At 35.5% G+C, this 24,070-nt stretch overlaps 1 protein-coding gene, 1 long non-coding RNA gene, 12 other non-coding genes and 1 pseudogene across 14 annotated transcripts; all 15 read right to left on the reverse strand.

Annotated features, from left to right (window-relative positions):
- On the reverse strand, nt 1-111 carry LOC113276947 (annotated as a pseudogene).
- A 345-nt stretch (nt 112-456) lies between these two features.
- On the reverse strand, nt 457-568 carry LOC113276882. The gene has a single exon (XR_003324676.1). It is a non-coding gene; the product is annotated as a small nucleolar RNA Z152/R70/R12 (small nucleolar RNA).
- Nucleotides 569-792: 224 nt separating this feature from the next.
- Nucleotides 793-882, reverse strand: LOC113276838. The gene has a single exon (XR_003324627.1). It is a non-coding gene; the product is annotated as a small nucleolar RNA Z223 (small nucleolar RNA).
- A 480-nt stretch (nt 883-1,362) lies between these two features.
- LOC113275340 lies at nt 1,363-2,982 on the reverse strand. Its single transcript, XR_003323560.1, has 2 exons — nt 2,837-2,982; nt 1,363-2,167 (listed from the first exon to the last, which is right to left on the reverse strand). It is a non-coding gene; the product is annotated as an uncharacterized LOC113275340 (long non-coding RNA).
- LOC113276861 lies at nt 1,365-1,485 on the reverse strand. Its single transcript, XR_003324654.1, has one exon. It is a non-coding gene; the product is annotated as a small nucleolar RNA snoR86 (small nucleolar RNA).
- Nucleotides 1,555-1,661, reverse strand: LOC113276916. The gene has a single exon (XR_003324704.1). It is a non-coding gene; the product is annotated as a small nucleolar RNA snoR97 (small nucleolar RNA).
- LOC113276852 lies at nt 1,755-1,869 on the reverse strand. The gene has a single exon (XR_003324643.1). It is a non-coding gene; the product is annotated as a small nucleolar RNA Z278 (small nucleolar RNA).
- On the reverse strand, nt 1,915-2,011 carry LOC113276868. The gene has a single exon (XR_003324661.1). It is a non-coding gene; the product is annotated as a small nucleolar RNA Z157/R69/R10 (small nucleolar RNA).
- On the reverse strand, nt 2,055-2,168 carry LOC113276849. The gene has a single exon (XR_003324639.1). It is a non-coding gene; the product is annotated as a small nucleolar RNA Z278 (small nucleolar RNA).
- Nucleotides 2,239-2,328, reverse strand: LOC113276837. Its single transcript, XR_003324626.1, has one exon. It is a non-coding gene; the product is annotated as a small nucleolar RNA Z223 (small nucleolar RNA).
- LOC113276858 lies at nt 2,490-2,612 on the reverse strand. The gene has a single exon (XR_003324650.1). It is a non-coding gene; the product is annotated as a small nucleolar RNA snoR86 (small nucleolar RNA).
- LOC113276877 lies at nt 2,818-2,913 on the reverse strand. The gene has a single exon (XR_003324672.1). It is a non-coding gene; the product is annotated as a small nucleolar RNA snoR1 (small nucleolar RNA).
- A 1,495-nt stretch (nt 2,983-4,477) lies between the features above and the next one.
- Nucleotides 4,478-4,604, reverse strand: LOC113276865. Its single transcript, XR_003324657.1, has one exon. It is a non-coding gene; the product is annotated as a small nucleolar RNA snoR86 (small nucleolar RNA).
- A 180-nt stretch (nt 4,605-4,784) lies between these two features.
- Nucleotides 4,785-4,879, reverse strand: LOC113276878. The gene has a single exon (XR_003324673.1). It is a non-coding gene; the product is annotated as a small nucleolar RNA snoR1 (small nucleolar RNA).
- A 9,882-nt stretch (nt 4,880-14,761) lies between these two features.
- LOC113272442 lies at nt 14,762-15,376 on the reverse strand. The gene has a single exon (XM_026522273.1). It carries the CDS (start codon nt 15,374-15,376, stop codon nt 14,762-14,764), a length of 615 nt encoding a protein of 204 aa, XP_026378058.1.
- Nucleotides 15,377-24,070: the final 8,694 nt, after the last annotated feature.

Here is a 24,070-nt window from a genome sequence, read left to right on the forward strand (position 1 = left end):
TGTTAAAGAAACTAAGCAAACCTGCAACACTAAATGGCACAAATATAGCACGAGCATTGGGGCTTTTTTCATCATCGCATACTTCAGAGAAGCCCGGGGTGCAACATGCAGTTAACATTGGAAATGAAACAAATCTACAATACAATTTATTTATTCGATCATAATAGCTAATCAAGTAGTTTAAAAGTGCTAAAATGAAAAAAGATCAAACCTTGCTTAACACATTATAGACAAATTAACCCGTCTTAGATAAACTGAGCTTGACCTTATAGTATGTATAAGTATGTATAAAATAGCTTGACATATGACCTAAGGAAAATTATTACGTTCCCTGAACAAACTAAAGCACAATATCTCCCAGACGTTCAGCTCATTCTACACTTAACAAACTAAATGTGTATTTAACATAAAGAAAATATAAATGAAACAGAAAAAAGGAAATCTATCAAGATACTTGAAGCTCAGTGGAAGGAGAAGTCGTTTTTGTTAAAGGCTCACGGCAAAGACTTTTTAGGTCTTTCCCACTGCCCTATACACACTCCCGTGTGCTTCAACTCATCATCGCATCAATATCAAGGTTGATTCCTTTTTCACAATAACTGTAAAATATATCTCTGATTGAATGACGAGAAACAAGTAACATCGAGTGAACAAAGCTTAAAAAATTGAAACACAATTGAAAGGACAAACAATAAAATGCCTCGCTAGATCCATTTAAAAAATTGAAACACGATTGAAAGGACAAACAATAAAATGCCTCGCTAGATCCAAAGATGTCATTCAAAATATAGCTTCAGGCTCAGATATATTTCAGCTCTCTCTATCAAGAATTTTCTGAAGCAGAACTGGCATAAAGCTGTGTAAAAGTCATCACTGCCAAAACTCCACGAATAAGATTCAATTACACAATGTCTTCTCATAATGCTAGATGAACAACTCTCTTGTTCACTAAAAAGCATGACAGGAAATGGTTTCCAATCTACAACAGAGTAGTAACTCACAAATGTTCACAAATCGACAATACCTATAATAAGGAAACAAAAAGCAAAAAGCTAATGCCCCTAAGGCCTAAAGAAACATAGCAACTTGGGCAATATAAATGTGTCTTCATTGTTGGATACTTGGTCATATATCAAGAAGATTGAGAACTAGATTATATGGCACTTAAAAAATCTCATGAGTGATGACCATCCACGGCAGGGTTCGAACCAGAGAGAACGGAGGCCCAATACAATTCAAATCTGTCTCCTTGACCACTTGGAGATATGAACTTATGCAACAGTAAAGCTAATTAAGAGTATCAATCACAAATTAACTACTATTGTCTCTGCCTGATAAAAAAAAATAATGAATAACAATAAAGAAATGTATCGACTTGTTCGAGGCCTTGTTCAAAATTGAGGTTTTGATAGGCACGGAGAATCGTTGCTTATTATTGCCAACCTTCAATGCAAATGTTAGGTCATCAATTAGACGACTTTGCTCTGCAAATTGGCTTTTTATATGAAATCCACGTAATCCCAAGCTTGGATTTAGTTAGCCTAGCATGTAAAATAATATAGTGTTGTAGTTTAACTGCGGTCTCGTAAATTTCGAAAGAAGAAGCTGATAGACAACACACACTTTATGAGTTTTTTCAGTCTACATGTCAACCAGTTAATTGTGAAATGTAGAATAGTTAAAACTCAATCATGATAAACAAAGCAGTAGTCAAAACTAAACTTAAGAAGACAAAATAACTACATTAGCTGAATGCCTCAGAATTATCCATTAATTTCATGTGAAATGCAATTTCCCCAAGGGGTTCTCCCTGTAAACAGGGTCTCAGTTCCACTACATCTCAGGTGATTGGACACAATCATCATCAGCATAGCAATAAACACAAGTAAATACGAAAGTTATTATACAATGTATAAAAGTTCTCAGACAGCCAAGGGTTTGTAATCAAATATTAGGGTGAAGTGCCCCAATCAGAAACTCTAGTCCACAATAGTGTCATCACAGAACTTTAAGTCTGAAATTGAACCCCAAACTGAAAAGACAAATGATAAAATGCCTCAGCTAGATCCATTGATGTCATTTGAAATATAGCTTCGCCAAGGGGTTCTCCCTGTAAACAGGGTCTCAGTTCCACTATACCTCAATTAATTGGATACATCATCATCAGCTTCACAATTAACAGAACACATGACATTATCAGTTTGTATCCAAATACATAGAAAACAAAATAAAAAGACAATTAGGCTCAGATATATTTCAGCTCTCTCTATCAAGAATTTTCTGAAGCAGAACTGGCATAAAGCTGCGTATTAGTCATCACTGCCAAAACTTCACGAATTATATTCAATTGCACAAATGTCTTCATAATGCTAAATGAATGACTCTCTTCACGAATTAAAGAGTAACAATCACAAATCTAACTACTATTGTCTGCCTAATAAATAAATAAAAATTAACGAATAACAAAGAAAAATTGAGCATTGTAAAGAAATGTATCGACTTGTTCGAGGCCTTGTTCAAAATTGAGGTTTTGATAGGCACGGAGAATCGTTTATTATTATTGCCAACCTTCAATGCAAATGTGACGCCATTAAAATTAGACGACTTTGCTCTGCAAATTGGCTATTGCACCAATAAAAAAAAAAAAAAAAAAAAAAACTAAACCCTACGCACAGCATTAGCAATCAGTAAGAAAGTATATCCTCAATCAGCCAGGGAAAAAAAAAGTTATAACTATGACATCTTGAGATCTAGATTTAACTGAACAAAATAGATTTTTGCAAAGAAAACAAAGAAGATGAGGAGGAGGAGGAGAAGAGCTCAGAGAGTTGCTAACTGTGCTCAAAGGAAGAACTTTTTTAGGGTTCTTCTCATACAAGAGGTGTCAGAAATATAGCGTTGATCATCCTTCCCCACTCTTTAAACTCCATTAGATCTTCTTCTATGAACATAAGCGAAGAAATACATTTTCTCTTACGGCGGCTGCTCTATAAGAATAAGACGAATGAGGTTATGATGGTGAAGTGCTTTTTATATAGTAAATTTTTTGACCTAGTTAGGGCGAGTCCGGACTGGCCGAGAATCCCGTATTTGACATGCCACCCATAGAGCGGCATAGTGTTAACACGATTCTAAGATTTTGTATCTCAACTGCACAATCATTGCCGCTCGGCGCAGCCTCTCCTGCCAGCGATATCCTCAAATCATGTATAATCCATTTTAATTACAATTTACATCTTCCTATGCAAATTTACATCTTCTTATACAAATGTATAATCCATTTTGTATATAAAAACCAAGCGATAACAAATTTGGAACTAATATTTTGGGAATGTGATCCTCTTACATACTCTACATACCTACCGAAAATGAACGTCCTCCGAAATATATAACATCACCATCTATTATTTTGAAAATAAGTCTTTGAAAGTAAACGAATTTTTAACCATTGAAATTGAGGCTGGTAGATTATGAGGTTTAAAATCTCGAAATGCTCTCACTTTAGTAGGTATGTAGAGCTTTCTATGAGGACTATATCCCGAAAATATTTGCTTCAAATCTGTTATCGTTTGGTTTTTATTCACCGAAATGACGTAAAAAGTGTGAGATAGTGTAAGATTTAGTATATCAAGGGATCCTACTCTTTATTAATTTCTTTCTAAATAAATTTCTCAGTTATCTTAATTTGTCCTGATGGGATCGTGCCAATTGAATAAATTTCATTCTTATCGAGATGAAAAACGAAACTGTTTAGTTGTTTGTAGATAGTATAACAATTGAACGACAAGTCAGGTGATGATACACGAGAGGAACAATATATTGGCACTTTAATTTTAAAAAAACGAAGGACCGAAAAAATTTAGATGGTATTTTAAGACATAAAAAATCTTGATGTAAAATTTTGGCTTAAAAAAATATAAAGGATCACGCATTTTGAGTTATGCTTTTATTTTTGTCATCAATAAACGTGAATGTATCACATAGTGCAAACGATTACCAAGATAGTCCCTAATAGCAACATAAACAATTGAGAGTGTTAGCAATTAATTTTCATGCCATGGTTGCAGCAGCTCCGATGTACTTCTTCAGCTAAGAGACATGGAAAACAGGGTGGAATGTGGAAAAGCGGGGAGCTGCAAATCGTAAACTACCTGACCCACCTTTTCAAGCATAGGAAAAGTGTCATAGTAACGTGCAGACAAATTAAAATTTTTGTGCAATGCAGTAGACGATTATCTGTAAGAATTAAGCTTCTGGCAAACTAACTCACCCATTTCAGATATTTTATTATTTTTATTTTTATTGTGTGAGAAGACACCTTCATTCTCTCTTGTGCTTTATGTGGAGAGTCTCTCAACAATTTAACATGGCATCCCCTTGGTGAAGGTAATCTTCAATGGGATACACTGAAGTGAGAACTTCATTAGGAAAAGCAAGATGTGTTGGTATGATGGTTTGTATTGTACTGAAACTCTGTCATATAGAGCCATTCGAACCAATTTTTAAGATGGTTCTTGAGGTTTTTATAGGCACGAAGAATCTTTTATTATTATCGCCAACCTTCAATGCAAATGTTACGTCATTAAAATTAGACGAAGTTGCTCTGCAAATTTCCTTTAACAAAAAAAAGAAAAAATACTAGGCAGCATTATCAATCACTAAAAAGTATATCCTCAATCAGCCAAAAAAAAAAAATAATACATATATAGCTACGACTATCTTGAGATCTAAATTTAACTGAGAAAAATAGATTTTTGCAAAAAAAACAAAGAAGATGAAGAGAAGACCTCAGGGAGTTGCTAAATGTGCTCAAGGAAGAACTTTTTTAGGGGTTTCCTCGTACAAGAGGTGTCAGAAATATGAGTTTATCATCCTTGCCCCCTCTTTAAACTCCATTAAATCTTCTTCTATAAACATTCGGCGGCTGCTCTATGAGACGAATGAGGTTGATGGTGAAGTGTCTTTTATATGTAAATTATTTGACCTAGTTAGGGCAAGTTTCCATGTCCCATACATAGGACTTTCCAAGAATCCCATATTTGACAAGCCGCACATAGAACGACATAATTTTAACGTGATTCAAAGATTATGTATCTCGACTACACATTCATTGCCGCTCGGCGTAGACTTTGCTGCCAACGATATCCCCAAATCTTGTATAACCCACTTTAATTTACACGATTCGATTAACACACATCTTCCAATACAAATATATTGATTTCTTTCTAAATAAATTTCTCAATCATCTCAATTTAATTTTATTCCTGGTCAACGAATCCTGCCTTTCATTCTTTCAAACATGAAAAACGAAATGTTTGGCTATTTGCAGATAATGTGACAATTGAATGACAAGTCAGATGATGATAGACAAGAGAGGAACAATATATTGATGCTTCAATTTTCAAAAACTGAAGGACCAAAAGAATCTACATTGGTATTTTAAGACACAAAAAATATGGATCTAAAAACAACCATCGGGGATCAGCCCAGTTGGCCAGGAGTCTGATTCTCAAGTAGGAGGTCAGCAGTTCGAGTCTCCGCTCAAACATTGGAGATCTCGTGTAATTATTACTAACTTAATGTGGGGAAGGCGGCCGAGTTTGCTCAGTGGGGAATAAGTCGGTGGCTATGCTGCCAGGGGGCAAGACGGGCCTATGCCTAGTTTCAAAATATATATATATATATGGATCTAAAATTTTGGCTTAAAAAATGTAAAGCGTCACGCGTTTTGGGTTATGCTTTTACTTTGGTCATCAATAGACGTGAATGTATCACATAGTGCAAACAATTACCAAGGTAGTCCCTAATTGCAACATAAATAATTGAGTGTGTTAGCAATCAATTTTATGGTTGCAGCAGCTCCGATGTGATTCTTCAGCTAAGAGACATGGAAAACAAGATGGAATGTGAAAGAAGAGGGGAGTTGGAACTTGTAAGATGCCTGACCTACCTTTTCAAGCACATGGAAAGGGCTATAGTAACGTGCCGACAGATTAAAGTTTCTGCGCAATGCAATAGACGATTTTCTGTAAAGCTAGAGATTCAGGTAAACTATGTCACTCACTTCAAATGTTTTATCAATTTTTATTCCCTTGTTCCCCGTATTGGTTATGTTCTTTATTTCTTGTCTAGCAGAAACCAATTGAGCCCCGTTTGATCTCCCAGAAACGGAAGCTGAATTAGTTGCAGGGTATAATGTCGAATATGCACGTTAGATGTATCATAAAGCATGTGAGCTAGCTGGTCAGTCTATTCATTAACCACACTCATAAATTTTTACCACCAGAATACCTCTAGGCTTTATGCAAGCATGGCCTGAAATGGTCCAAAATCTTGCAGTTGACAATGGTTAGTTTATGGACCAACCTTTTTATATAATAATCAATATTCATCCCTTGTATTCTCATATGCTGTAATTCCCCTCACTAAAATTGCAATCACTTTCCCTATTGAATCTATGGAGTGTCATACTATCATAGTTTAATATTATCATAAATGGATTAGAAAATTAAAACTTGTACAACGCAACAACGCAAAATTAATTAGCCAAACCTGATCCTGATATTATATTTTAGATAATTTGTTATTTTATTGGTTGTGTGATTTGAGTTTATTCTAGCTTGAAAGCACATATTTCGTGTTGTTGGTATAATTATATTCTGCCTATCTTTACGTTATCTCTTTAGATAGATATTTGCGGTAGTCAATAAGTCATGCGTTCCGAGATTGTTCATTGTTTTTGTTCTTACTTGTGTGGTGTGAGTTATATAAGTTCCAAGAGTTTTATGTTTCTCTTAGGAAATAAAGAAAAATCAGAGAAGCGGAACCTGACCTGATCAACATCCAAGGTATTTGAACTTGTCGTCACTGCAAAATCCTGAAGATCCATAGAAATTAGACACAAAAACAATTACTGAATTTGCTTCCGTTTACTCTTGTCAGTATTTGGAACGAATAACAAATGTTTACAAGCTATTCCACTACAAGTGCTATTTGAATGAGCTTCGCTAATTTCAGTTCTTCCATATGCTACAGTTTCTTAAATAGTGTATTACTTTAAGCTTCCTAGATGAATCTGTTGACTAAGAATACATGTTTATAGTAATTGCTGATATAATTACACATATTGGTTTGCATTTTAAGTTTGTTGTAAGGTAGTTTGAGGTCTGTTATAGGATTTGGACAGGTTGTGGTCAGGTCATTATACTGACACTTGGATTTGTGGAAATAGCGTCAAGTGTGAACACGAAATTAACATAAGTCCTAAATGAACTATTGTATTTGTACTTTTAGTCTTTGATGTACTGTATAATGTTGCTCAATTTATCTTATGTAGATTACAAGCAAAAGATTTGCTTTTAGTCAATGAAATGTATGAAAACTTTGAATTAGTTTGCTTTGCTTACTTTAATAAATAACTGAGAAAACTCTGTGATGTTGATCAGAATTACGCACCTAACTCTTTTGTTTCTTTTATATAGGTGTATTTCATCTCCATATTTTTCTCTCTTTCTCACCTGCTTTAGGAACACATATTCTTGGCGACAAATATAAGTATTCGATATAAAGGTTAGTTGATCAGTCTTCACATTTTTGGACCTTAGAATGGTTATAATCTATTCGCCTTTAAAATTTTAGTACCTTAGTTTGAGGGAAAGCTTCCATGTCTGAATGCTTGTATCAAGATTGACGAACTGTTTGGAGTAGAGATGGCAAACAAGCCAAAATCCGCAGGTTTGCCCGGCCCGGCCCGTAAAAAATCCGCACCCGGCTCGGCTGGTGTCTAAACAAGTCGGGTTAGGGTTGGAGAAATGTCGGCTTGTAGGAAAACGGGCTAACCCGTCCCGGACCGTAAATCCGCGGGTACAACCCGTAAACCCGTCCACAATGCTTAATTAATAAGTTATATTTAATCCTTACCGTCAGATTATCTAGGGTTAATCATATCCTTACGTTTAAGGTATAAAAAGGAAAGGCTAAACCTAAAACATCATTGTCTTTTCTTCTTCTGCTCGTTCTCTTCTTCTGTGTTCTTCGGCTGCTGGAGAATTAGAGATAATAGGACGGATTAGCCCATTTTCCTACAAGCCGACATTTCTCCAATCCTAACCCGGCTTGTTTAGACACCAGTCGAGCCGGGTGCGGGTTTTTTACGGGCCGGGCAGGGCAAACCTGGGGGTTTTGGCTTGTTTGCCAGCTCTACCCCGACCAACTGATAGAGTAAAGATAGAGTTGTTGAAGATAACTACGGGGCTAAAGCGGAGTCACAAGCAGGACCTATTGCTTAGTGCATTAGTTTGGAACTTCCTCCTGTGAATTTCTATGCTTTTAGCCTGTCACTCTCTTAAACATCTCCAACTTCCACTGGAAAATTCCTCTGCATGTGTTGCTGACTTATGATTGGTCAATGCTTTCTGACTTATGGGTATCACCTAATATGGATAGGATTCCTTCTGGTGTTTGTATTTTGTCAACTAATTATAATGGTAGCTATAAGGATTTTGTTCAATTTAAAAGGTTATGGAAAGTGGGATGAGAAGTATTGCAATGCTGATATATCTTCTTATAGCGTCGTGGGAAGATACATAGTTTAAGATTTATATCCCGAATGAGAATTGTCAGGATTAAACAGATGTAAAAGAAAACAGTCATTATGTTTTGAGAACTGTTAAGTCTGATACTGCAGAACTTTTTGGTTACACTTATGATTTCGAGGAGGAAGCCGTAAACCATTGTTTTATTTTTTTTTCTTGTTTAGTTCTATGTTATTAGGAACTCTTTTTGTTTTCCTATTTCAATAGTAGTCTCACTTATAATTAAAAGGTTTATGTGATCATGTCCAAGAGGACCACAATTCTGAATAGGAGGATGCTGGCGGACCTGAAACCAAGAGCGTTGGGTCAAGGCAGATGTGCGGGATAGAAGTGAATGAGGATATGACCGATGTACTAGACATTGTTACTTATTGGTTTCATAGGAAGATTTCCCATGCCTATGAAGAGATTGCCAGAAACTTGCTTGGGAATTACTTTAACTTTTGGTGGGGGAGAATTCCCCATCCAGGTGGGCCTACCCATATCGAGACTGGGTCAGGTGGTAATGTCCACCGGGTTGGAACGATAGTAAACTAAATTGTACCACTTTTGTTGAGATTGGAGACTGAGATCCAGTTTCGCAACTAGTTGGATTAAGAATGAGATCTCCGCTATAAAAGAACATATGCCTCAGTCGCTCATGGTCTATTTGTTTTAGCCCCTTTCTGTAATTTGTTAGAGAGGTCATGTTTATTGTGGGAATGCTAGGATGAGTTTCAGTTCATGTTAGTTTCAGTTGCTACTTTCAGAAGTGGGCATAAAACGTTATATCATATGAGTAAGAACATTTATTCAGAAAAAGATTAATGTTAAGAGAAAAAGATGACATAAGGATAACAAATATACACATTATCTAAGAGAGTTTTAACTAGACAAGAAATATGAGAGTTTGTTACGGGAAATGAGAAACAATGAGATGTCGGAGCATACTGAAAAAATAATCCACTAAGTCACAGTTTATACTTTCAAAAAAATTTTGCAGCAATATTGGCACATATGTATGTTTTTATGTTTTAGTTCTCCAAGGTTGACTTGCAATCCAGACCATAATTGGCAGATTCGCTCAAGGCATCAATCTCGACTGCAGGTTGTATAACAATGGGCTTGAAACCTTGCAACATCTCTTTTTCCCCAAAGTCAAAATGGTATCATCTTCCTTGTTATCTTAAGAACTGATATAGACACCAGCTTAATTGTTAAAACCTACATAGCTAACTGGTTGGATGAAAGTGCTCCTTATGTGAGCTTCAAAATGGGTTCTTGTCTTCTATGGGGTTTATGACATAAACAAAGTGATCTTTTACAATGCACGGTTCAAAGTGGAAGGAGTTGTCATGAAAAATATACAATCTTTCATTCTCTAAAATCAGACCAAGTATTTTCATCTTTATTCATTTTGTCAAATTTATAGCTTGACCAGAAGCTATAGCAAAAATATTAATAATTTTCATCAAATTTCTAGCATATATTAAAGACGCTTTAGAGAAAAGCATACAGTCAATCGGCAAAGAACAAATGAGAAATCGAGGGACTATTTTTCCTAATTTTAAAACCTTGAATCAAATTTTTAGCTTCACCTTTCAAGAGAAGTTGAGATAAAACTTCCATGCATATTATGAAAATATAAGGTGATAAACAATCACCTTGTCTAATACCTCTGGTAGGAAAGAACATTTCACCAGGAGATCCATTAACTAAAATAGAATAAGACATTGTACTAATGCATTGATCAATAATCTGACACCATTCCTCAGAGAAACCAAGTTTCGAAAAACAGAAAGGATGAAAGACCACTCTAGCCTATCAAAAGCTTTGGAGAGGTCAAGCTTAACAGCCATAAAACCATTTTTGGCTGTTTTCTTTTTTCTTTTAAAAGAGTGTGAAATTTCATGACTAATAATAATATTATCATGGATTTGTCTATTAGCAATAAAGGCAGACTGAAAAGGGGAAATAAGAGAATCAAACATAGGTTTAAGACGATTTGTTAAAAATTTTGAAATGATTTTGTAAAAAGTGTTAGATAAACTAATCGACCTAAAGTCTTGAGGTGAAGAAGGGTTATTTATCTTAGGAATTAAAGATATGAAAGAATGATTGAGCTACTTGAGAAGAAATCTTGTTCGAAAGAAATTTTGAACATGTTCAATCAATTCTTTGAAAATTTCTTGCCAGTTTTCCCTAAAAAAACCAGCAGGAAATCCATCAGGACCTGGCGATTTCTAAGGGGCCATGTCATTCACAGTAGCTTGAATTTCTATTCCACATGACATATATAAACTTTATCCATTTAAAAACACCCCTATCACATTACAAATATACCCCTCCTCTTATATATAAACTTTATCCATTTAGAAATAAATTATTTTAGTAATCTATTCCACATGAACTTTTTCTTTGTTTCAAAAAACAATAATTTTCTAACTCGATCACTCCATCACCGCCTCAAACTCCACCGACGACAATTCACCACCAACACCACTTTGAACCATCACCACCGCCACCACCACTTCACAACCATCACCAACATTCCACCATCACAACTCCACCACTCATCGTCACCGTCACCACTACTGCCACCGCCATCGCGACCACTATCGCCTCCAAATCCACCACCGTTGCCGCCAAGTTGATATCAAAATTGAAAATTTAGAAATAAGTTAGGTCCAAAATTTTTTAACAACAAACGAAGTTGATCCACATTTTTGTATCAAAAACAGAAGTTGACACCAAATTTTGATGCCAACTACCGAATTTGATATCATATATGTTGTCAACAACCCAAGTTGTTACTAAAATTGAAAACTCGAAAAATAGTTAGGTAAAATTTATGTGTCAACAACACAAGTTGATGCCAAAATTTGGCGTCAACAACAAAAGTTAATCCCAAAATCTGGTGGCACCACCACCTCCACCGCCGGCATCACCACCACCAGCATGTGAGATAATAAATAAAATGATTTTTATCTAAATTTTTATTAATATTGAAAAGGTATTTATATGATTCGAAATTATCGCAATAAATTCTCAACGGCTTGGCTATAGTGTCGACAAGTCCAAGTCCTGATATAAAGTTGCGCAGCCATAATGCATGAATTGTGGCTCCATAACACGCCACATACTCAGCTTCCATAGTGGATGAAGTGTATACAGTTTGTTTGTTTACACTTTTCCAAGATATAGCTCCACAGGCCAACATAAAAATATATCCAGATGTGGATTTCCTACTATCGGAGCATCCTGCAAAATCGGAGTCTAAATATTCCTCCACTTCAAGGTCATTTCCTCTTCTATAAGTGAGCCTAAAATCCTTTGCATCACTTTCTTTGCTGCCTTCCAGTGAGCCATGCCTGGATTACTTTGGTAACGACCAAGCATCCCCACTGCAAAACTAAGCATCCTCATTACTTTGGCGTGACACTGGATGAACAATCCTTCATGCCAAATCTCTCTAGAATCTCTCAATATAACTTTTCTGACGTTCCTTGTTTTTGATTTCGAGATATCTCGATACCGACGACAAATTTTGCTTCCCCCATATCTTTCATTTTGCTTCCCCCATATCTTTCATTTCGAATTTAATAGAGAGAAATTTCTTGGTTTCATGCAAAAGACCAAGCTCATTTTTAGCAAGTAGTATGTCATCAACATCTAAGACCAAGATTATAAACTTACTCCCACTAATCTTCATATAGATACATCGATCAAAACTATTTTCCTTAAATCCGAAAGATGAAATGGTATTATTGAACTTCAGATACCATTGTCGGGATGCCTTCTTAAGTCCATAGATCGATCTATTTAGTTTACATACCATATGTTCTTTCCCATTTTCAATATAGCCTTCTGGTTGCTCCATGTAGACTTCTTCCTCCAATCTCCCATTTAGAAATGCAGTTTTTACATCCATTTGATATCTATTTGATGTAATTCTAAGTCATAGTGAGCTACTAGAGCCATAATGATCCTCAATGAGTCCTTTTTTGATACAGGAGATAATGTCTCGTGATAATCAATGCCTTCTTTCTGATTAAAGCCCTTAGCTACAAGTCTAGCTTTATGTCGATTAAAGCCCTTAGCTACAAGTCTAGCTTTATGTCGCTCGATATTGACGGAAGCATCGTGTTTTGTCTTAAAGACCCATTTACACCCAATTGCTTTACAATTTTCTGCCAATTCGACATAATCCCAGACCTCACTCTGTTTCATGGACTTTATCTCTTCATTTTTGGCATTAATCCATTTAGCTGACTCACTACACTTCATGGCTTGAGAAAATGATATTGTATTTTTATTTGATCCAATGTCAAAATCTGATTCCTGAAGATATACCACATAGTCAGGAGATATATCAGATTTCCTATTTCTATTAGATCTGCGAAGTTCAAGTGACTGTGGTTCATCAACTGTTGGATCATTTTCATTAATGGTGTGTGTCTCGCATTCTTGTTGTTCCACGTTATCAATTTGATGATTGTTTAGAGGAACAACAATTCTTTCTGAAGTTACGGGAATAGGAACTATTACCCGTTCTTCTTCAATTACAGCACTACGCGATTCACTACTCCCACTAGACTCACAATTTTCAAGGAATCTAGCATTACCGGTTTCGACAATTCTCAAAGTATGGTTAGGACGGTAAAACCTATACCCTTTGGATCTTTCAGGGTATCCAATAAAGAAACAACTAATTGCTATAGGATCCAATTTCTTTTCATGTGGGTTATAAACTCTAGCTTCTGCTGCACAACCCCAAACAAGCAAGTGTTTTAAATTGGGTTTCCTTCCGGTCCATAACTCATAAGGAGTTTTAGGAACTGACTTACTAGGAACCCTATTTAAGATGTACATGGTAGTCTTTAGAGCTTATCCCTACAACTTAATAGGTAAGGTTGAATTAGATATCATACTTCTAACCATATCCAACAGAGTACGGTTGCGCCGCTCAGCAATACCGTTCTGTTGTGGCGTCCCCGGCATTGTGTATTGTGCACAAATGCAAAGCTTTTCAAGGAGTTTCGCGAATGGACCAGGGTTTCTACCTGATTCATCGTATCTTCTGAAATATTCACCACCACGATCAGATCGTATGACTTTCACCCTTTTATCTAGTTGTCTTTCAACATCATTGATAAATATTCCAACAACACTTGATGCTTGAAATTTATCACTCAACAAATAGATATAGCCATACCGTGAATAGTCACCAATGAATGTGATGAAATATAACTCTCAACCCATGAATAGTGTGGAAGTAAAATGTACACAAATATCAGTGTGGATTATCTCAAGAAGCTCACTGCTTCTTGTAGCTTCTTTCTTGAAGTGTTTGAATGTTTTTCCTTTAATACAATCAATACAAACCCCAAAATCAGTGAAGTCCAGTTCAAGGAGAATCACATCCTTCACCAATCTGTTTATTCTTTCTTTGTAGATGTGCCTCAATCTTTTATGCCACAAGTCAGCAGAGTTTTTTTTTAATCATGCTCCTCTTGTTTCCAGTACAGTTATTACATTATAGGGACAAAAGATTTTCTGCAAAAGTTTTATCGAGGTTGATTCTATATAAACCGTTAATCATAAAACCAGTACCAACAAGTAGAGAATTTTTAAACAGGCTGAAACATTGATTATTAAGTTCAAAAGAGTATCCGGACATATCTAACTTTGATAAAGATATCAAGTTTCGAGATATTGTAGGTATAAAAAGGGTATCAAAAAGATCTATATACTGTCCGGTGTGCAAAAATAGACGGTAAGTTCCTATTGCTTTTACTTCAGCCTGGCTATGGTTTCCCATGAAAAGAAAACGTTCAGTTGGTTTTGGGTTTCGGCTAAAGGTATCCCTGCAATATATTGGAAACATGAACATTAGCGCCTGAATTTATCCACCAAGTATTAGAAGGAGCCTCAATTAAATTTGATTCGAAAGTGCATACAAAGATGACTTCCTTACCTTTCTTTTCGAACCATGCCTTACGCTTTAGGCATTCATTCTGAAAGTGTACTTTCTTCTTGTAAAAGTAGCAGGGAAAACTTTTATCCTTCTTAGCCTGTAATGCATCAACAGGCCCTTCCACTTTTGGTGGTTGAGATGCAGATCCTTTCTTAGGCTTCCACTTTTTCTTATGAGCACTCTCAGACATAACATTAGCAGCAAAATTTCCTTATTGCTTAAGCCTTGCTTCCTCTTGAACTAACATATTTGAAAGTTCATTCACATTCCACTTTTCCTTAAGAGAATTATAGTTTATTTGGAATGGATCATACAGAAGAGGCAAGGAATTCAAAATAAAACGAACAAGGAAACCCTCCGCCACAGTCATATCAAGGGCATTTAACTTTGCTACTATGTTAGTTATTTCTTTAATATGCTCCTGCATACCCCTTGAACCATCATATTTCATGGTAGTGAGTTTTGCCATTAGTGTGCCAGCTAAGGACTTATCAGCTACGCGAAAGCGTGCATCAATTTCTTTGAGCAATTCTACAGCAGTATCAATAACAGGGATAGATGTCCTGATGTTTGGAAAAATTGTCATTCTAATTAACATTAGGTTTAATCTGTTCGACCTTTCCCAAACATCAAAATTTCTTTTGTCATCAGCACTGCTAGTGTCAGTAAGTGCAGCAGGTTTCTCGGCAGTTAAACAACGATCCAAGTCATTTATGGCGAGACTGAACTTGACATGATCACTCCATTCTGTGAAATTTGAGCCATTAAACACCGGAACGAACCCCGCATATGCATGCAAGTTAGCAGGTACTGGGACTTGAGACATCAAAAATACATTCAAATCCAGTATTACTCCAGAAGTACCAATAAACTAATTTATCACAACTTTACGAAAACGCATCAAACAAAACACATCCTTTGGGATGGAAATGAAATACACGTTCGGTATCATATTAGAGGTAACAAGTCATGCATGTATTCCTAACAACATATGGTATATCCCTTTGGGTATCAAAACCAATCATAAGAATACAATTATCATTTCCTAATAGTTAGTAATGTATTTGGACCAATTACTAACAAACATCAGATAAAAATATACATGTTTTCATATTTCAGAGTAAAATAAAAAAAAACCCGAGTTTATGCTAATGAGCTACTTTGGCAATCCATTAGACAAAATAAAACTCAAACAGCAGCGGAAAACATGAATCAATCTTTCAAAAAATCATATGTCAGACAAATCACATTCCCTAACTAAAATATTCATAGTTGATCAGTAAGCATAATTACAGAAAGTTATCATGGAAACATGATACAGCAAGTCATCATTAAATTGATATCTATAAAAGATCAATTAAACTGAAAACAACCTAAAAATAAATCAAGCCTCTATACAAATGAAATCTAACAATGGGATAATCCAATTAAACTAAAATTACATTTCACATGATCTAATTGAATAAACAAAACTAAAATCATGGTATGAACACCTTTTATGAGCAAACATAAAACATCCATTACAAGGCTCTGATGCCACATGTTAGTAAATCTAATCATGTTAAAAAAACAAGTCATGAATAGATTATAGGATTTAGGATGATTATGTTTACCACAAACTAATTACAAGAAGAAATTGGACATACCTTGAGACGTCAGTAGTATTCCCTTGTCTCACCGTTATTCCAATATGCTTGCCTAACTTAAGTTTATATGCATGATTAGATTGAACTGAGATATTGCTTTGGTTGTGATTTTTATTTTTTGGACCATATATCTCTTTACCCAATCTTTACTGGTTGCTACTCATAAGGGATGGATTTCTTCACAAACTTCAGTTCAAGGGCAAGAGAATAATAGATCCAATTATGGATATAAAGAAGTTGTTTAAAGCTCTCCATCAAGGCTAATTACTACTAGGTGTCGTTAAGCTATACTAACACATGCTTATCAATCGACACCTGTTATGCTGAAGTGCATGAGATTGGACACATCACTAATTGGACTTAGTCAAGTTTAGTCGTACATGAATCAGCTAAGTCGTGTGACATGTAATCCAACTCAACCTAAGTTAATGTGCCACATAATCCAACATGGTGATATTATTACATATCAAGTTAGGGCGTTTTGAATAGAGGAACGTGCATATAGTACGTATAATATCTTTTTGATGTTATTCATCATGTTATCACTTTGGAGGACCACCGGTTGATGCAGTGCCTCACAAAATGGAGATTAAAAAGTCTGTTTTGAGATGGATGGTGAGAGCGCTTCACGTCCAGATAATGTAAGGACCCTCCAGCTCGTCAACGCTATTAGACTAGTCAAGAAATGTCTTAGCTGCTAATTACTCGATTAGTATAACTCGAACGTTAATTATTAGAAATTAATCTAACAACGATCTAGATGTGAAACCGGTATCGTTAGATGGAACTCGAGAAGTTATGCGAAATGGACTATTTGGACGTGTCATTCAGACAATGAACGAAGAAGATATCACCGGATGAGTACGAAGAGAAGATGAGATCTTTACTATTTAGTCCAGAAAACCCGACCCGGATTACTGGCTGGTCCAGCGGGATATAACAATTAATGGCTAGTCCAATAAAATTTAAAAACATGTTATTTTACCTATATGCCCTGGACCACGTGATGTGTACAGTTTCCGTCCGTTTTCTTTTCATAATTTTAACTCACTATGCACGTGCATAAAAAAATAATCCGTAAATCATAAAAGCGAAAACAATAATGCATAAGACGTTATGCAGCTAAAACAAAATAATGGCATAATGTCTTATGCACTAAACAAAATGATGCAAAAGACATTATGCACGTGCATAAAAATCCATAAATCAGAAAAGTGAAAAAAGTAATGCATAAGACAATATGCAGCTAAAACAAAATAATGCATAATGTCTTATGCATCTAAAAAAAACTGATGCATAACCGGAAAAGTGAAAAAAAGTAATGCATAAGACATTATGCAGCTAAAACAAAAATAATGCATAATGTATTATGCATCTAAAAAAAACTGATGCATAACCAGAAAAGTGAAAAAAAAGTAATGCATAAGACATTATGCAGCTAAAAAAAAATAATGCATAATGTCTTATGCACTAAACAAAATGATGCAGAAGACATTATGCACGTGCATAAAAATCCATAAATCAGAAAAGTGAAAAAAGTAATGCATAAGACAATATGCAGCTAAAACAAAATAATGCATAATGTCTTATGCATCTAAAAAAACTGACGCATAACCAGAAAAAGTGAGAAAAGCAATGCATAAGACATTATGCAGCAAAAAAATAAATAATGCATAACCAGAAAAATGAGAAAAGTCATGCATAAGACATTATGCAGCTAAAACAAAATAATGCATAATGTCTTATGCATCTAAAAAAAACTGACGCATAATCAGAAAAGTGAAAAAAAGTAATGCATAAGACATTATGCAGCTAAAACAAAAATAATGCATAATGTATTATGCATCTAAAAAAAACTGATGCATATTCAGTATGTAAATACTTCAGTATGTAAATACTTCACTACTGGTGATAGATACTGACATTTTGATAGACTTAACAACATATTTCATTATTCGAAAATAACTACAATAACTACATTTTGATAGACTTATAATGTTTCAAAAACCAAAAGATGTTCTAAGAAACAACAAAAACAGTATTTTCAGTACACTTGTAATGTATGTACTGTAAATGAAATGCTTATTTACCAAATTCAGTTGGTACTGACAAAATCAAAAAGAAAAACGGTAGAATAGAACAAGGGCTAGAGGAAAGAATTGTGGAAAAGGAATCTGGCAACATCATCGATATAACATTCTGCTGCACGTTAAAGCCTGTGATAAAAGAAAAAGAGACATCAGAACACTACTTGCTTAAAAGTACATTGTATTGTATCAAACTTACTTAATTAAGACATTAATATGTATCTGACTGAAATACATACCCGACACAAAACCATAAACGCGTCATCGTTGGCAAGTACAAGTTTTTGTCTCTAGATCTACCATATGAGATCTGCACAGTACATATTCATGTGTTATTTTTTAGTACACCTAATATACACAGTACATATTTATATGTTCTCACAGAAACATGGTACTTAAAAAAAAAAAGTAAATAACATTCAGATGATAGAGATTAGGGGTAAACGCTAACCTTGGAGAATGCACTTCATAACGATTAGCATCTGACTGGCTAACTTTCCAGGGACGACCAATTTGGATGTGTAGTTCAAGCAAGGCTTGATACGTAGGGGTTAGCAGTTATGGGTCCATCAAGAGACTCTCTTCACGACGTTCTGACATCATTTCCATCATACGTATCCTACACGACAAGGGGATAGCAAGTCTGTTATACTAATATTGACACTACATATTGACATGCAGTTGGTTTACCTCTTTGTTGATATTTGAAAACCTGACACTACATAATAACATGTTAAGAAACTGATTGACACTACATTTTCACATGCAGTATGGTTTATCTCATACTCAGTAAGGTCAATATGTAGTATGTAGTATGGTCAATACTCATTGTCAGATAGTGAAGTAAGGTCAATATGAGTGATCTAACTACCAGACACTACATATCAGGAAAAAAAAAAGAACCAGTTACCTTGATTGCCATTAAGACATGTTGCTGCCATGAGACCTCCTTTTAAAAGTTCTAGTGAGAAATGTACAGTCACATAAAATCATGGGACGACATAGTTTATATCCCTCTATACAAGCTCCAAAGCAAACAAAAAGTCTATTGAATCTTTTTGTAGCATCATTGAAATCGAAATCAATAAATGACCCAGGGTTTGTTTCCCTAACAGCATTCACCCACCAAGCAAGATCAGTGTACGACTTCACATCATTACCAAAAATCTGTTTATGCGACAACTCAATTGCATGATATGCGTGGTGATAGTGGATTTCAGTGCCACCACCAACTTTAAGATAATCTATGATCTCTGCTGGTGTTATGCGAGGGTTGTGCCTGACCATCTCATGAATTAGACTGTTCATGAGTTTTTTTGTAACTCTTGGATTCTTCAACATATAACCACCGCCACAGGTGTGCCTTCCCACATATTCCTTTATCTTAAAAACATCAATAGAACTACCAATGGCAGTTACGTGAAGCTTCCATGAACAACCTTTCACACTACATACGGCGGTGAATCTCTCAAGGTCATTCTTCTTCTTAATTACCTCATATCCAGTTCTCATGCAGTATTTTTGGCATGCTATACGTACGACATCAACACCACCATAGAATAATTGATCTGTATCATCAAAAATCTTATCCCAACCATCTGAAAAAAAACACTCTTGGGGCTTCTTTACCTTCTTTCAAATAACTATTCTTTGCACTGACAACTAAGTCTGCATTACTGTCAACTTCCATACGCCTAGACGCGCCATTTGAAATTACATCCACGTGCAAATCAAAGAAAGATGATTTCTTTGAAGGATGTAATGCAGAGATGCCCTGGAGTGTTACATCGACAAGAATAGGAACTATCGCTTGATTCTGGAAATAGTTAACCAGAATAGTCGATGGAGTCAACCAGCTCCACATATTACAAATGCAAAATTTTAAATCCTCTAAAGTTGAAAACGATGTAACCTCATATGCAAAATGATATTGCTTATGGTATACATGAGAATAGATGGAGAAGTCTGGTTTAGGAGCAACGTCAGACATGTTAACCCTGTAAATGATCAAAAAATTAACTAAGTCTCTGAATGGGTATAAGTTATACATATTGATATGTATTAGCATCTACTGTATTGCACGATACATACTAAGAGCGCAGACTATATGTAGTACGTATTGGTATGTAACATGTAGAATAACTAAGTCTCTGAATTCCTATACGTTATACATATTGATATGTATTGGCATCTACTGTATTTTAGTAAGATATATTTGCAGGCTATATGCAGTACGTATTGGTATGTAACACGTAGAATATATTTTACAACATATCAATATGTTTTGAATTTCATCTTCTATAAATAGAAGAACTGCAGCTATATCAAAAAGAGAATACAAAATTACTACACGATCTATCTAACAAAACAAACCTATATCAAAAAATACAGTAAAACACACCTATATCAGATTACGAAGAAACTAAAACAGAATAGCAGCAGAGAAAAGGTGATTATAGTAACATACCTTGTTCGAATCTGAGATTAACTTAATTCGATTTTAAGATACCTAGTTGAAACACATAAAAATCACAATGTAAATCGAACAGAAACTGAATTGAACAATGTAAATCATCACAAAACTGAAATCATAAAAGAAAGATAACAATGTACATCATAGACAACTATTCTGATAGAATTCAGATCAGAATAAACCTAATTATTCATCAACATTCCAAGAACAACAACATAGGAAGATGATTTACGAGATAAATACCTTGTTCGAATCTGATTTCGAAGCACAGATGATTTACGAGATAATAGCTGTGATGAGCCTAATTGAAAGACGCTACCAGATACTGTGATGAACCAAAACGCAGGAGCAGAGAAAACCAAAGAGAAACAAATCTGAGATGAAAAAAAGAGAAAGAAACTGAATTTGATTTGTTCGTGGAGTTGCATAAAGGGTATTTTTGGTACTTTTGAAAAACTTGTCTTGTGTGACCCGCACGTTTTGGACTAGGAAATAAATATTCTAGTCCAAAAACATGTTTTTGGACCAGCGGATAATTTTATTCTAGGGGTGGATTAGAGAGTAACCGGTACTGGATTTCCTGGACTACCTAGTAATTCCTGGGGAGAAGATTAGGCATTTTATAGACATACCGACTTGGCAGACCTTATCCAGATCGTGGGTGCCTCAGTAGAATTTGGTCGACCTTGTCAACTCATTCGAGAGGATAAGCTCACATTTCTTCTTCTTCTTCTTTCTCTTTCTTCGTCTTCTTTCTTTCTCTGTTCTTCTCCTTCTGTTAAATATTCGTGAGATTCAATGAAGCAAATCAATTGATGATGCTGTGTAGATGAGGCTGTGTAGATGAGGAAGGTGACGATGTGGTGGTGTTAATTGAAGATGTTGATTCAGAGTTACAAGAAAAAGTTAATCAGAGAGAATCGATTAGGGTTATAAAGTTGATTTAGGTTCTGAAGATTTAAGAGATGAAATTAGAGCTATGGTTGGATGAAGAATCATGGGTTTAGGTTCAGTTGAAGTTATGAACTTGTCTTGGAGATGAACTGAGAGTTAGGGTTCCTGAATCTGGTTTCGAGATTCGATTAAGGATAAATTAAGAAGATGAATTGGGACTTCTGAGGAATAATTAGTGATGGGTTTGTTCTTATGTGGTATTTGATGGAAGCGGTGATGTTGCTTGATGGTTGAATCAGTGAGTTAGGGTTTCATAGAATTAAATTCAGTAGAGATGAAATTGATGTTTAAGAGGAATGATTGAAGATGGATTTTAAGAAGACGTTCTGAAGAAGAAGATTAATTCGAGATTGTCGAAGTTAAGGTTTTGAAGACGTTTGTGAAGCTAAGTTTCAGATGATGAAATCGATGATGGTGATTGTTCTGTTAGAGTTTAGTTGTGAATCAAAGAAGATGACCGAAGTTTGATTTGGGGTTTTCCTGTTAAGGCAAAGAAGAACCTGAAGCAGATGATGGAATCAACTGTATGAGTTGAACTGATCTGAGGTAATTGATCTTCTCTGTAGCTTAGTTAAGTTATTCATTTCAATTATTGACTGTATGATATGGTTATTAAGCTAAGAGTTGAATAACCTTGGTGAGAGTGTTACGGAGATGTGGTATGTACTTTGGACTTATGTTGTACTACAGGGAAAAAGAAAGCGGATGTTATTGTTGAGCATGTGTGTGTGTGATTCAGGGATTTGAGTTTTCATAGCTGTTATTGGTTGTGTTGAATTAAACTGAGTTGGGGCAATTCAAGGATTACATGCATCTATTGGAATTTGATTGTAGGCAGGGGATACGAATGTGCAGGTGGAGTGTAAATGGAGTTGGGGTCTGTTGATAAAGGAAAGGTGATAGTTGTGTATAAAACTGGATAAGGAATTATGTTACAGTGAACGGATATTTGAGGCAGTGAAGAGATGGAGATGGTGAACATGGAGTTGGATACTGTTGTAACTTGTTGAGGCTTTGATCGAGTGACGAGACTAGTTTGAGTTGTAAGAGTAATTGAAGTTTAATTGTGACTCTCCGATGGAGTCTAGGGTGACAGTTAGGTGGTGATGTTTTTGGAGTTGCAGAGAATGTGAGTGGCTAGAGATAGTGGCATTGTCTGTGTGGTTGAAATTGCAGAACTGGAGTTGGTTGTGCTAATGGTAATTCAGTTAGGGAAACAGTCTTGCAGTCTGTGAAGAGTAGTGATGATAGAGTTGTAAATATTAGTTTCTGTGAAGCTTAAAGCTGCAATTGCAGGTAAACTGTAATTGTGTTTACAGTTAGAATTATGAAGTAATGTATTGGTTGTATTGTTTGATATGAAATATATGTGTATTAGAACTGGAACTTGTAGTGTTGAAATGTTGTAATTAGAGACTGAACTGTTAGTTCCACAAGACCAACAAGCTTAGGTGAATCAGACCTTCCAGTTGCCTAGTTAATTGTTTCTTGACTCAGCTGATCTTGCTTAGACTTGTTTCTTGACCTTCTGACCTTGACCTGGGCTTGGACGTTGACTGTTTGTTGACCTGTGACTGTCAGTTTGACCGTTAGTGACCGTTATTGACTCAGATGGACTGGACCTTAGTTAATGGGCCGATTTAGTGGACTTGGGCTTAGGGCTAGTTTTACTAGTTTGATGATTTGGACCTCTTGTGGTCCGAATTACCTTTAGCTTCTTCTACAAAGTTGTAGATACTCATTATACTTAGCTAATGGACTATAGAAACAATCCAATTCAATTAGTAAACCTTAGCTATGCTAAAGAGTAAAGATAGAGAATGAAAAGGTGTAAAGTCATAATGGGCTTAAAACCATTAGATAGAATTGTATGATTCTTGTGTGAGTCTTTTGGCTAAACTCTTAGAGTGCTTGTATGATTAACAGTTAGTCTATTAACAACGATCGATTCAAAGGATGAACCAGTGGATCGTGGATCTCGAGGTAGACGTGGCTTGTCATCAAAAGAGATGGGAATACTTTAACTCTTTTGAAACCATTGTCGTTTTCTTTTACAAAAGTTTATGTTTATCAACTCATATATTGTCTATCATGCATTCCATGCTTTATATAAACTACATTATGATAATTTTGTCGATTCTTTGAATCTTTCCATGAATTGGAAAGGACTTGTAAGGTATGTCATTATGAATTGTTATGGGAAATGAGAATTTCCACATGTGGTATATAGGGTACGCTCCTTCACATTAATATCTACATGAATTCAGCTTTTATGCTTATATCGGTCGACAGTTTGCGAGTTCGGAATTGTCGACATCCATATGTACGATGAGGTGTGGATTTACGAGTTCGGAATTGCA

The sequence above is a fragment of the Papaver somniferum genome, chromosome 4 (assembly GCF_003573695.1).
Source record: "Papaver somniferum cultivar HN1 chromosome 4, ASM357369v1, whole genome shotgun sequence".
NCBI classification, from domain to species: Eukaryota; Viridiplantae; Streptophyta; class Magnoliopsida; order Ranunculales; family Papaveraceae; genus Papaver; species Papaver somniferum.